Source organism: Chenopodium quinoa, unplaced genomic scaffold (genome assembly GCF_001683475.1).
Source record: "Chenopodium quinoa cultivar QQ74 unplaced genomic scaffold, ASM168347v1, whole genome shotgun sequence".
Lineage (NCBI taxonomy): Eukaryota > Viridiplantae > Streptophyta > Magnoliopsida > Caryophyllales > Amaranthaceae > Chenopodium > Chenopodium quinoa.
Window position 1 is genome coordinate 1,955,721 of NW_018742684.1, and position 11,823 is coordinate 1,967,543.

An 11,823-nucleotide genomic window follows, 5' to 3' on the forward strand; every position below is an offset into this window, starting at 1 on the left:
TATTACCATATTTCCTATATTCTATCGTATATAAATAATAAATTCAAAGTTATAAGTAAGTTATGCGTTAATTAAAGTTAAATTATTGTACTTGTACACCTTCTTTGTACATCTTTTTTATTTGTACTTGTACACCTTGTAATTATTATTACTTTATTAGATAAGACACGAAAGTAAACTCTACTAATTTAAATTATACTCCGTAAATTTTTTTTTTTTTGTTCAACTCGATTAGCCCTTTAGACTAATTCAAATTTGGAGTTCATTTATGAGTTAGATTTCAGTCCCTTATACAGTAAACTTTAACCTAAGTTATAATATGTAGATGTACACAGTACACAAGGATATCTAATTTTTTACGTAGTTTGAAGTAATCTCCTAGAGTCCTAGTTCCTAATTGTTATACAAGTAGTTATTTTATGTTTTTGTTTTACTATATATACGTCATACTACTACATATGTATTTACTTCCTAATAAATGTCCTTGTTTGGGAATTTCTCAAAAAAAAAAAAAAAAAAAAAAAAAAAAAAAGAGAGGCTATTTTACTTACCTTAGTATTTCCATATGTTCAACCATGCATATTTAATGAACATATATTTAAATTTAATCTAGCTAACTCCACAACCCACATCGGCCACATGTTTATAAAATCGCAATTAATTACTCGGGTACTCCCTCCGTCCCTTATTACATTTGTAAATTATGATTTGTAGATTTTTTTTTCTCTAATAATTACGATTTGTAAATTGTGGTTGCAGACAATGTACGAAAGCATGAAGGTAAGAGTAGAAAATGCACTAGAAAGAGGGAAGGTTGAAGAGAGGCATATTGATGACGAAGAAATGTTAGACGCCTTTGCCAAATGGACCAACAACTTTACACGTCAAGTTCACCCTACCGTAATACAGGTCTGTTTCACCTTTCAAATCATAATTCCTTCATTTCTAATTTGATTTGATGCCACATCTTGAGTTTTGACACTATATACAAACTCTACTTTGACTAATATTTGTGATTTTTATAAAAAAAAATCAAATACAATCTTGTTGAAATTCTTTTAATGTGTGATTTTAGAATATCAATTTTAATTTTTTTATTTTTTTTTAATGATGATCAAATATGAAATGTGTCTAAAAGAAATGAATATTTTAATTAAAAGCATTTAACCAGATATTGCATTATACCTATGGAATATTTCATAAATTATAACAATGATGATTTAAGGCGTCATATTATTTGTATATCAGGTTTTACTATCTACTACGAAAGACAAAGACATAACTGGTAAATTGATGCCAAACTTGATTTATGTATCAAGAGAGAAAAGTAAGATCCATCACCATCGCTTCAAGGCAGGTGCCCTCAATGCTTTGGTAAGTGTAAATTGACATCTATGTTTCTACTAGAAATGAAGGGGTCAATAATTCGATATACTATTTTATGATTAAGAATCTGTTTTGTTTAGCTTAATTTCAGTTCAGCTTCAATCAGTTCAGTTCACTTTAGTTCCTAATTCCTTTATCTCATAAACAATTTATTTCTATTCAAAAAAAAAAAAATAAACAAATTATTTTAGCTCTATTCTATTCAGTTAAGTTTTGTTCAGCTCTAATTAGTTCAGTTGTTTTCATAAATCGAAACAGGCCCTAAAACACATAAAATGAGATGAAAGGAGTTCTGAGTTACATGTAACCTTTTAAAGCCCTCTAACATTATTAAGAAAATTTCTCCGCCAGTCTAATAGGACCCAATGATCGTATAGAAAATTACACAATCAAGATTGTTGACCACAAAATTATGATTTATATATCTAATGATAAAAAAAAAAAAAAAAAAAAACTTATCCTGCCTTTTTATACCACTAGGTTTCAGTTTGATTTGTCAGACACTTTCATTTTTTTTTTTGTATCCATAATGGGATGATTTACAAAAATATAGCTTTTAAGAAACTTATTTACGGTTTTACATTGGAATGAAACTTATTTACGAAAATATAGTCCACGTAGGCTTGGAGATACATTTGGAGGTAATTTTTTTCTTTAGAGACAAACCGCTACCTTAAGTAGCGGTTATAGTCTAAAACCGCTACTTGAGGTAGCGGTTTGTCATTAGTACTCTAAGTAAAGATACATTTAATCAATTTATGAAGGGTAAAATCGCTACCTCAAGTAGCGGTTTTAGTACATAAACCGCTACTTGAGGTAGCGGTTTTACTTTGAAAAATAATAAATTAAAATAAAACCTTATCCGAGCCTACGTGGACAGTAATTTCGTAATTAAGTTTCATTCCAACGCAAAAGTGTAAATAAGTTTTAAAATAACCATACTTTCGTAAATCATCCTCCATAATGCATATGTTCTTATAGTCTTATACTCTTATAGACATATATTTGTATAATATATTAATGTCAATTGTCTGTATATTAATAAAGTATTTGAATTAATGCTGAATTTTCAGTTTCATATCAATATAGTGACTTTGTTGTTTATAGGTTTTTTTTTGGTTCATGTTATTTATAGGTTCGTGTATCAGCAACAATGACAAATGCACCAATAGTACTAACATTGGACTGTGACACATACTCTAATGATCCACAAACCATCAAACGGGCTTTATGTTACTTTTTGGATCCTGAAACTCGGCCCACATTAGCATATCTTCAATTTCCACAAATCTTTCGTGGGCTCAATAAAGGTGACATCTATTTCAGTGAACATAAACGTCTTTTCCAAATTAACACATTGGGAATGGATGGGCTTTCTGGCCCAAATTATGTTGGAACTGGATGCTTCTTTCAACGTCGAGCCTTCTTTGGAAGTCCGTCATCTTTGATCCACCCTGAAGTCCCCGAACTTGGCCCCGATCATGTCGTAAATAAGCCCATTAGATCACAAGAGATTCTCAAATTGGCCCACTCCGTCGCTGCTTGCAATTATGAGAACGAAGAGGAGTGGGGCGAGATGGTGAGACTGTCTTACACTAATTTAATACTGTCTTCATTTCATGCTTTTTGAGAATTTTCAAGTCTTGGCAGCATACTTATCTCATACTATAATGTAATTTACTACTCCATGTTTGTATAGTTGGGCTTCCGGTATGGGTCATTAGTGGAGGACTATAATACAGGCTACCGGATGAAATGTGAGGGATGGAGGTCCATGTTTTGCAGCCCACAAAGGCCGGCTTTCTTGGGGGACTCACCAGTGACACTAATTGACTTGCTAAGCCAGTGTAAAAGATGGATGAATGGGCTTCTTGACGTTCTCTTCTCAAGATATAGTACTATGACTTATGGTATTCAGAAATTGGGCCTAGTCATGAGTTTCACTTATACACATTACACACTTTGGCCCATTATTTCCATTCCATTCACTATTTATGCTTTCATCCCTCAACTTGCTCTCATCAAAGGAATTTCTACCTTCCCAGAGGTAAGGAATACAAGTATATAATTTCTATTTCGTAAACGTAACAATTTTTTTACTTGTATATGTGTAACTATTATTTTTGAAGGGTAAAAATACATGACAAATTTTAATACAATGGTATGATACTCTTAAAATGACAAGGTACAATTATATAAGCTTACAAAACAAAAGCTTTGACCAAAATACATTCTAATACTATTTTCGCCCAAACATGCTTAATTGCGGAGTTCTAATGGGATCTGGTACCAATGTCTCTATTACATTAGCCAACTAGTGACAAGTTGGTGTCCAAAATTTTGAACTAAAAAAATTGTCCTTACTAAGTTGTCATTTGTGTTAGTTTTTCATAAAATTTATAAGCACGTGGTTGAATTTGGTATTCAAGTAACTAATCGCATGTGCTATGGTACAGATTTCAGACCCAAGGTTTATGTTGTACATATTTCTATTCATTGGGGCCAACGGAAAAGACCTAATAGACTTTCTTCTAGAGAAAGGAACATTTGAAAGGTGGTGGAATTCTCAAAGAATGTTGATGATATGTGGACTCTCAAGTTTCCTCTTTGGATGCATGGACTACACTCTTGGCTCATTAGGCATCGTGGTTCGTGGATTTGATGTGACTAGCAAACTACAAGACGATGAACTCAGCAAGAGGTACGATCAAGGGACTTTCGAGTTTGGTGTCGCGTCACCTATGTTTGTGCCTATGACAATGGCAGCCATAATCAACCTGATATCCTTTGTTATGGGACTTTTAGGGGTGTTTAGAAAGGGGATGGAAAATATGGAAGGGCTTATTTTGCAGATTTTGTTGTCTGGTTTTGTGGTGATTAATTGCTGGCCACTTTATCAGGCTTTGGTGTTTAGGAGTGACAAAGGGAGGATGCCCACTAAAATCACCTTAATTGCTGCATTTTTAGCTTCAATTTTGATTTTGGGAAGCTAAACTTATGGTTTTATAAACTCTTGTTTATACAACTTACATAATTATAATGAAATTCCCCTTCTAAATAAAATTTGAGTAGACCACATACATACGTCTCACGGTCTAATTCTGATTCTACTTGAAACATCCATGTACAAGTATGTTTCCTAGTTGGTTTACATTGGTTTCATATGCTATGTCCATCTTGTGTTTTTTCATCTGTTTTTATACTTCGTATTTTTAGTTCGTTGTATCATATTAAGTGACACACTTTATGACATATATTGAGACAAGTTTAACAAGGTCTGATTCTACCTTAAAACATGTATGTTTCTCCTTACGTATAACTAATTATAAATTGTTAAATATAAGTATGTGATTAGTATAAACACCTTAAACGTTCATTCTGGTATAGCACAGTAGCACATTCTCCATTTTGGTTCGTTTCTCCGTTTGATTCAAATTAAATGCAAAATTTTCCATTTTCCAATCCAATTTATTGTATAGCACATTAGTACATTCAAATTAAGACCAAAATCACACTACACTAGTACAAAATCGCACACATGTAGTGAATAGTGATACATAAAAGTGAAACAAAATATTTCATTGTTTCATTTGGCACTTATAATTAGAAACTGAAGAAATTGTTGCTCTCATATCTTGATGATTTAAGTATAAAAGACGTTACTAAATATATAAGCTACAAGTTTTATTCAATTCATATTCATCCTAAGCTACAAAATTTTGGGGCAACCTTAGCTTTTCCCCCTTAACTTATAGACCAACACCCAGAGCAATATAAGTTCCTTCTCTCTAGAGAATCAAATTTTGTACATGACACCCGGCGTGATAGATGCACCACCACAACGCTGGTCGTCGAGGTTATACGCCAGCACAAACATGTACACTATACTCCATAGTCGTCTCACGTATCATCACAACTATCCTAGGTACTACCACATGTACAATATTTAGAATTGGATTTTTTCATACCTCCTAACATAAACTTGGACGACGGATTTAATTTATTGGAATGTTACTTGGTTTAAATTAGAATTATATTTAAAGGTATTTTATGAAGCGTTGTTGCTACTTGAAGGTAACTCATCAGCAATTTCAATTACATGCTCTTCCGTTCTTGTTGAGTTGTGCACTTCTGAGGTACTACCACTTCCAACGTTTTCTAACTCAAGTTGTGAGATAGGGTTACCATTTCCTAGGTTTACAAGGTCTGGACCAAGCCCAACAGGCCGGCCCGTCTTTAGGGCAGGCATGACATGGCACCTGCAGAGTGGACACGTAGCGTTGGTTCGGAGCCAGAGGCGGATGCAATCGCCATGGAACACGTGTTTGCACAATGGCAGTTGTCTTAGCTCCTCCTTCAACTCAAACTCTCCCAAGCAAACACAACATCTAAGGAAGGGAAACAAATTAGAGTTAATAATTTTTAATTGAAGAAGCAAAAAGGTAAGCAAATTAAAAGAATATACGATATTATGGTAGACTTTTCAACATTTCGTTTCCCTTTGAATGCCTAACTATTAGGCAATTAGCTCACCATTGTCGTAATTCAAAACAAGCAAACAAAACTTGTATACCTACAAGTGGAAGTAGTGCATTATAACATTCTTCAATATAAGGCGAAAGACAAAATTAGGCAACAATTTACACTTTTTTTTCCATTTCTTTCTTACTTTGGCCATTTGCTACATCAAAGTTTTACAACAAAAATAGGGCGAATCTAACAAACGCATCTAAGTGTCAAAATTCTTCCTTATACGCATCAAAATTCAAAAGTATACTTTTAGTAGCCTAAAAAGTAAAAACTTTATATTATATGACTAAGTAATAAGTAAGCATGATAATGATGATGTGTGTTGTTATATATTCCTTTGATCTCTTTACCTTACAATAAAATTTATACGTGAAAAAAAATAATAATAAAAAAAATTCCTTATATCAAGCAATTTAGAGCCTACCAAACTTAGACTATTTTTTTTTTCAAGCTGGGTCGACCCCAATTGTGAGAAAAGCTTCTTAACAATATATTCTTTTAGAATTTCATTAGATTGAGAGGGCAGGAGATAAGAATATAATATATGCTTAAAAGGTTAATTAAAACCTCCACTAATTAAATCTCATTTTGGCCACCTAGAATTAACACATCAGCTAAAATAAAGAAGAAAATAAATAAAGCATGCACTTTTTTAGAAGGTAAAACTGTAAAAGAAGTGACACAATCACTAACTCATAAAGGATAGCATTATCTTTATTCTTTAGCATTTTAAAATAAACCAAATAAGCTTTGATAATGATTATAAGACTAAGCAGTAAGCACAGTAATTAATCATTTACTTACAGTGAATCTTTTGATCTTAATTCTTCATCAAACTGGATTACTTGTAACTTGTCCTTTATTTCTCCTTTGATCCCTATACTCCATGGCTATAACCCAAAAAAAAAATAAAAAAATCAGAAACTTTATTTCAAATAATAAAAATAAATATATGACTAATATGATCACTTAAAAATTTGGATTTCTAAAAGTGTTTTTTTCATTGCTCGATAATAATACTTCCTCCGCCCACAATTATGTGTACAACTATGAAGTACGAGAAGAAGTAAGTGTAAAGTACTAAAAATAGTAAGTGAAGAAAGCTTACAGGGGAAAGGAAAGAGACAGAGTGATGATGAACAGATTGCTGTAATCTTGGATGTGTTGACATATTATTGTTGGCTCTTCTCTTGAGATAAAAGAGATAAAATAAAAGAAATAAAATGATGGCAAATAATATTGGTATTGAAAATATAAATGCTTGATATAATTTAAGCTGTAATTCTTCTGGGTATAAATTTGGATTTGTAGGAATTTCATCTTCATGTCTCCCCATAATTTATAATATCAACTTAAACTAAGATTAATAATAATACCACACAAAATTTTTATTGTTTTTAGATATTTAGAGTTGAAAGAGAAAGGGAAGGAGGATTTTGGTGCTTCAATTCAGCTCTATTTATATAGTAGTACAAGGGATTCAATTTATCAATTGATTTAATAATTTAGAAAAACAGTTGAGGAAACGACAATAAAAAATAAGCAACTTTTGTACATAATATAGGAGGCTAGAAGGGTGTTTTTAAATGAACCACAAATGATGAAATATTATTATTCTCTGTGTTTATTTCATTTTTATTATTTTGATGGGACAAGCCCATAATTCTCCACTAAGAGAGGAAAAAGATAGGAAAGAGAAAAAAGTTTATAGAAAAAATATTTTATGGGCCCAATATAACATTAAGCGCAATTAGGGGCCTACTTGATGCTAATCTTTTAGCCCAAATGGAGCCCAATTATTATCCCACATTTTCAACTGAGGATGATAGGCAAGATAGTTAAAATGATTGGAGAATGCATAGTGGTAAAAATTAGAATTAATGAAATTTAATGCTACCTCCGTTAAATGTTATGTGTAACTTTGGAATATTTTATATCTCACAAATAATACCCTAAAGTTGCACATAATATTTAACGGAGGTATTACTAGTATTTAGTGATGCTAAAGTTCAAAATAAATTTTGTTTAATGTCAATTCTATTTTCTGCCATTTGAGAATGGAGTTCTTGTAAATTGTGGTTTTAAGTTATGGGTGTGACATTAAAGTACATGGAAGATGAGACAACATCATTTCTATCATGGGGTATGATGTCTTTTTATTTTTTTTAAAAATGGTTTGTAACGATAATCAATTACTCCATATGATTAATGTGTATGACAATTTGGTTGTGAATCTAATTTTTGAAAATTGTCTTAATTATATTATCAACTTTATGGAATGAATATGTAAAAGATATCTTCATATAAAAATATGTTTTTTTGACAAGATTGTCAACAATAAATATCGGTTTTTAGTTGGTCTGAGCTCAAATGTATAAAAGCTTTCTTTAAGTATATAGAAAGAATTTCATTTTATATTATCATCATTACAACTAACCATAAATTTTATAATGCCCCTTATCATAAATTTGTATACCAATTACAAAGTACCAGTATTATTTTAGTTTGTTTCTCTTTCTAACAACTAAGATAACTATTCTACTCCATTTTTATTACAACTAAGATAACTATTCTACTCCATTTTTATTACAAAATATCCCTACTAATTAGTCATATAATTATTTTTTTTATTCATTTTATAAAACATACTATATGTACAATGTATAAAGCAATTAAAAAAAGTCTTATATGAGACAATATCACAATTTGATCCGATTGATAAATTCTTTAACGGATAGCATCTGCATTAGATTTTTTTTTTTTTTTTTTGGGGGGGGGGGGGGTGGGGGGAGATCACATGTTATTTCGTAGCAATTGACTATTCTTTCTACAAATAAAATCACATATTTGATCTACCAATTTTGTTTGTTTTGACAAGGTTAGTTATAACTCTTAATAACAAGGTAAAATTGTCGGGAGACAAATAAATTAACCAATGTTATGAGCAAATGTTGTTGAAGACCTAGCATATAGCTAGACAAGAAGTTTGGTTTAACAGATCTTCAATTCAAGTGACGAATCACCACCACAACAACCCACCACCTTAAAATAAAATAGCTAGGTAAGTAAACACATTGTCTCTTTGAAGACCACATTTGAAAACCATGATTATGATTAGTGGTTGGTGGTGGTTCGGTTAAAACCTAACCACGAAAATTTTGCTACTTTGTCTTTTATCATGGAGTAAGTCTTAATTAATGAGAATTGATAATTTGATATAAATAGATATAGACGAAGTATAATTAATTTCGATTTTTCTTAATTAAAAGGAACATTAAGAATTTTCTTGGTTTTCATCTGCTGCATTATCAATTTTATCATATCAATAAGACAATATTGGAGTTGATCATATTCTTCCTATCACACTCTAATATATATGGATACTTTTCCAAATTGCGCTATATACTTTTATGATTTTTCAAACTGTATTCGAGTAATAGGCACAATACTACTTTCAAATATTACGGATTATATTATTTTTACAAACTAAATTATTAGACAATTTTATAATTACTAAAAATTATGTCTTTTGAATCTAAGAAATTGTATGTTACTTGTACGTATAATCGTGTATTTGATCACTTAACCCCTACGGCTCTGCATAAACTTTGTTTAATATTTCTTCATGACTTATAATTTATTACTTATTATAATATACGGAATATAAAATTTTATATGTGGGTGGGTTTACTTAATTATGGGTTACTTGATCTTGGATTACTCAATAGGTCATGGGTTACTTGGTAATCAAAGTTACCCGTGTATTAGCCGACCATACAGAAAAAGCATTTATTATAATAAAGTGATCCAAAAAAAACTATAGCCAAGGACCACAACCCTGTTTTACTCTATTAATTAATACAAAGCATACAAAACTTTTTCTTTTGCAATTAAATTAATGGAAGTAAGTTGTTACAAATCAAATAACAACATCTAGTTAAATGACTAGGATGTAATATATACTTAATTCAAGAGGTAAATCAACTTACAAAGATTTATAACTTTTAAATTTGACTAATTTGTCCTATATACATTTGGTTACACAAAATTGAGTTTGAGACAATATATTGTTGAATTAAACAGTAAAGTTTTAATTGTTTATACGAAAGTGTTGTCTAAAGTTCTTCATGTAGGAATTTGCGAAGACGGACTTAAAAAGTTAGTTGGAGTAGTTAAGATTATCAACTCTTAAAAAATAAAGTTTCACCAATTAACACCCTGCATACTTTCACATCATCAACTCTTAACATCAGAAGAATTCTGACGTGGCAGCCATTATCACCTTAAGACAAAATTGTAATCTTATATGTACTCCTAATTCACCTTATTAAGATCTTTAATTATCTCATGAACCATTAGTTATCGCATGAGTTTCAAAAAAAAAAAAAAAAAAAAAAAAAAAAAAGAGACAACTATAATATTGTATGCATCATTTCGCTCAAAGGTTTATCTAATTACGTAAGTAAAATTGCACTTATAAAGTAGTATTACGTAAGTAAAATTGCACTTATAAAGTAGGTGTTTCTGGTCAGGGTCAACGTCAGGGTCGGGTGGGTGTTTCTGGTCAGGGCCGAGGTTAAAGTCGGGTGGGTATTTCTAGTCAAGTCGAAGTGGGTGTTTGTGAGTTGGTGTCGAGGTGTGAGTTTCTAGGTTAAGATCGAGGTAGGCTGGCTACGGGAGATCGTGGTGGTGGCAGACTCACGATGAGTCCGTCTCACCCAAAACTTTACCACAAGGGAATATTGCTAGACAGTGGCAAATATATGTATCACCTTACATGACTTTATCAGACCAGCTACTTGCGCTAGTTGACATCCATACATAATAACCAATAACCTTAATTAGTGTACATTATTTAGTGTACAGAGTAAGTGCAAATAATTGGCATCCACCGGAGTGAGTGGATCAAAAAGTAAACAACCTCTAGTCTAAAATAAGATAAATGAGAAAGAAGTCATGTCTAGAACTATAAGATTATGGAACTACATCATCAAATCTGATTCTCTAATATGCCCAAAAATTGTATGAATCTTACACGTACAACTTTTATTCATTAAAATTGGGGATAAAGTGGAGGGTTAGCTTGTTCCTATTAGCAACCAAAGAGACTATGATTGAGCTGCGGAAAAACGTACATAAATTAATAGAATCGCATGTTTCCAATCAAATATGTTTAGTACTACTATTTATTTTTATTTTTTTGACAAAAAATACTATTAATGAAAGACAGTATTACAACCTAAGTAGAGTAAAGAAACTAAGAAAATGCTCAGTGCTACTTGTTAATAATTGTAATGGCTTTAATGCTTTTATGCGGCTCTTTGAAGTGCCAAGTGAACAAAATATCTTGCAACTCACTGAACAGCATCAATATACATGATTAGTGCTGTCTGATACAGATTAAGGAATACCTTTTCTTAATATAATACATGATCTTTTCTATAATATATTGTATGGCTTGAAATTTCTGAATATTTCATTATAAATAATACACCATGAAAATATAGTGTTTTCAAACTCGGAGTATTGGTAAGAGAATCATACATGAATGTAATTATAAGGTGTCGTTTGGTTGCTATGGGAATTTACTTCCCATAGGAATTTGTATTTTATGGGAATTAAATTCCTACATCAAATTCATGGGAATTGTTTAAAATTGTTTGGTTGACATGAAGGAAGTTGCAAATCATGAGAATTTTGACTTACCTAGGGGTGGTTGGGTAATCAACTTCCCATGTTTTGTGGGAAGTCACAATTCCCATGAATTTGCAATTTCCTCATTTTCACTTTTTAGTGTCAATCAAACAACTCACCCATTTTCAAATTCCCATAATTTTTGACTTCCTCCATTTTCTTTGTGTAACCAAACAACCCCTTAAGAAGAAAATCTCGAGTGAGCTTTACAAG

General features: G+C 31.4%; 2 protein-coding genes across 2 annotated transcripts; one reads left to right on the plus strand and one right to left on the minus strand.

Moving 5' to 3' along the window:
• The first annotated feature begins 221 nt into the window (after window positions 1–221).
• Window positions 222–4,485, plus strand: LOC110722724 (cellulose synthase-like protein G3). The gene is made up of 6 exons (XM_021902012.1): window positions 222–669; window positions 760–909; window positions 1,249–1,374; window positions 2,522–2,965; window positions 3,086–3,433; window positions 3,843–4,485. The coding sequence occupies exons 1-6, from the start codon at window positions 640–642 to the stop codon at window positions 4,377–4,379; spliced, it is 1,635 nt and encodes a 544-aa protein (XP_021757704.1). The 5' UTR covers window positions 222–639; the 3' UTR covers window positions 4,380–4,485.
• Window positions 4,486–5,045: 560 nt separating this feature from the next.
• Window positions 5,046–7,501, minus strand: LOC110722725 (probable E3 ubiquitin-protein ligase RHA4A). Its single transcript, XM_021902013.1, has 3 exons — window positions 7,025–7,501; window positions 6,721–6,806; window positions 5,046–5,774 (listed from the first exon to the last, which is right to left on the minus strand). Exons 1-3 carry the CDS (start codon window positions 7,250–7,252, stop codon window positions 5,435–5,437), a joined length of 654 nt encoding a protein of 217 aa, XP_021757705.1. The 5' UTR covers window positions 7,253–7,501; the 3' UTR covers window positions 5,046–5,434.
• Window positions 7,502–11,823: the final 4,322 nt, after the last annotated feature.

What these genes read in the sequence shown, in the direction of transcription:
- LOC110722724 (XM_021902012.1), top strand. Translation starts at nt 640, where the DNA reads ATGTTTATAAAATCGCAATTAATTACTCGG. An exon ending in AATCGCAATTAATTACTCGG is followed by an intron (nt 670 to 759) that starts GTACTCCCTCCG and finishes TTGTGGTTGCAG; the next exon opens with ACAATGTACGAAAGCATGAA. An exon ending in CAGGTGCCCTCAATGCTTTG is followed by an intron (nt 1,375 to 2,521) that starts GTAAGTGTAAAT and finishes TGTTATTTATAG; the next exon opens with GTTCGTGTATCAGCAACAAT.
- LOC110722725 (XM_021902013.1), bottom strand. Translation starts at nt 7,252, where the DNA reads ATGGGGAGACATGAAGATGAAATTCCTACAAATCCAAATTTATACCCA. An exon ending in CTGTCTCTTTCCTTTCCCCT is followed by an intron (nt 6,807 to 7,024) that starts GTAAGCTTTCTT and finishes TTTGGGTTATAG; the next exon opens with CCATGGAGTATAGGGATCAA. An exon ending in TTAAGATCAAAAGATTCACT is followed by an intron (nt 5,775 to 6,720) that starts GTAAGTAAATGA and finishes TCCCTTCCTTAG; the next exon opens with ATGTTGTGTTTGCTTGGGAG.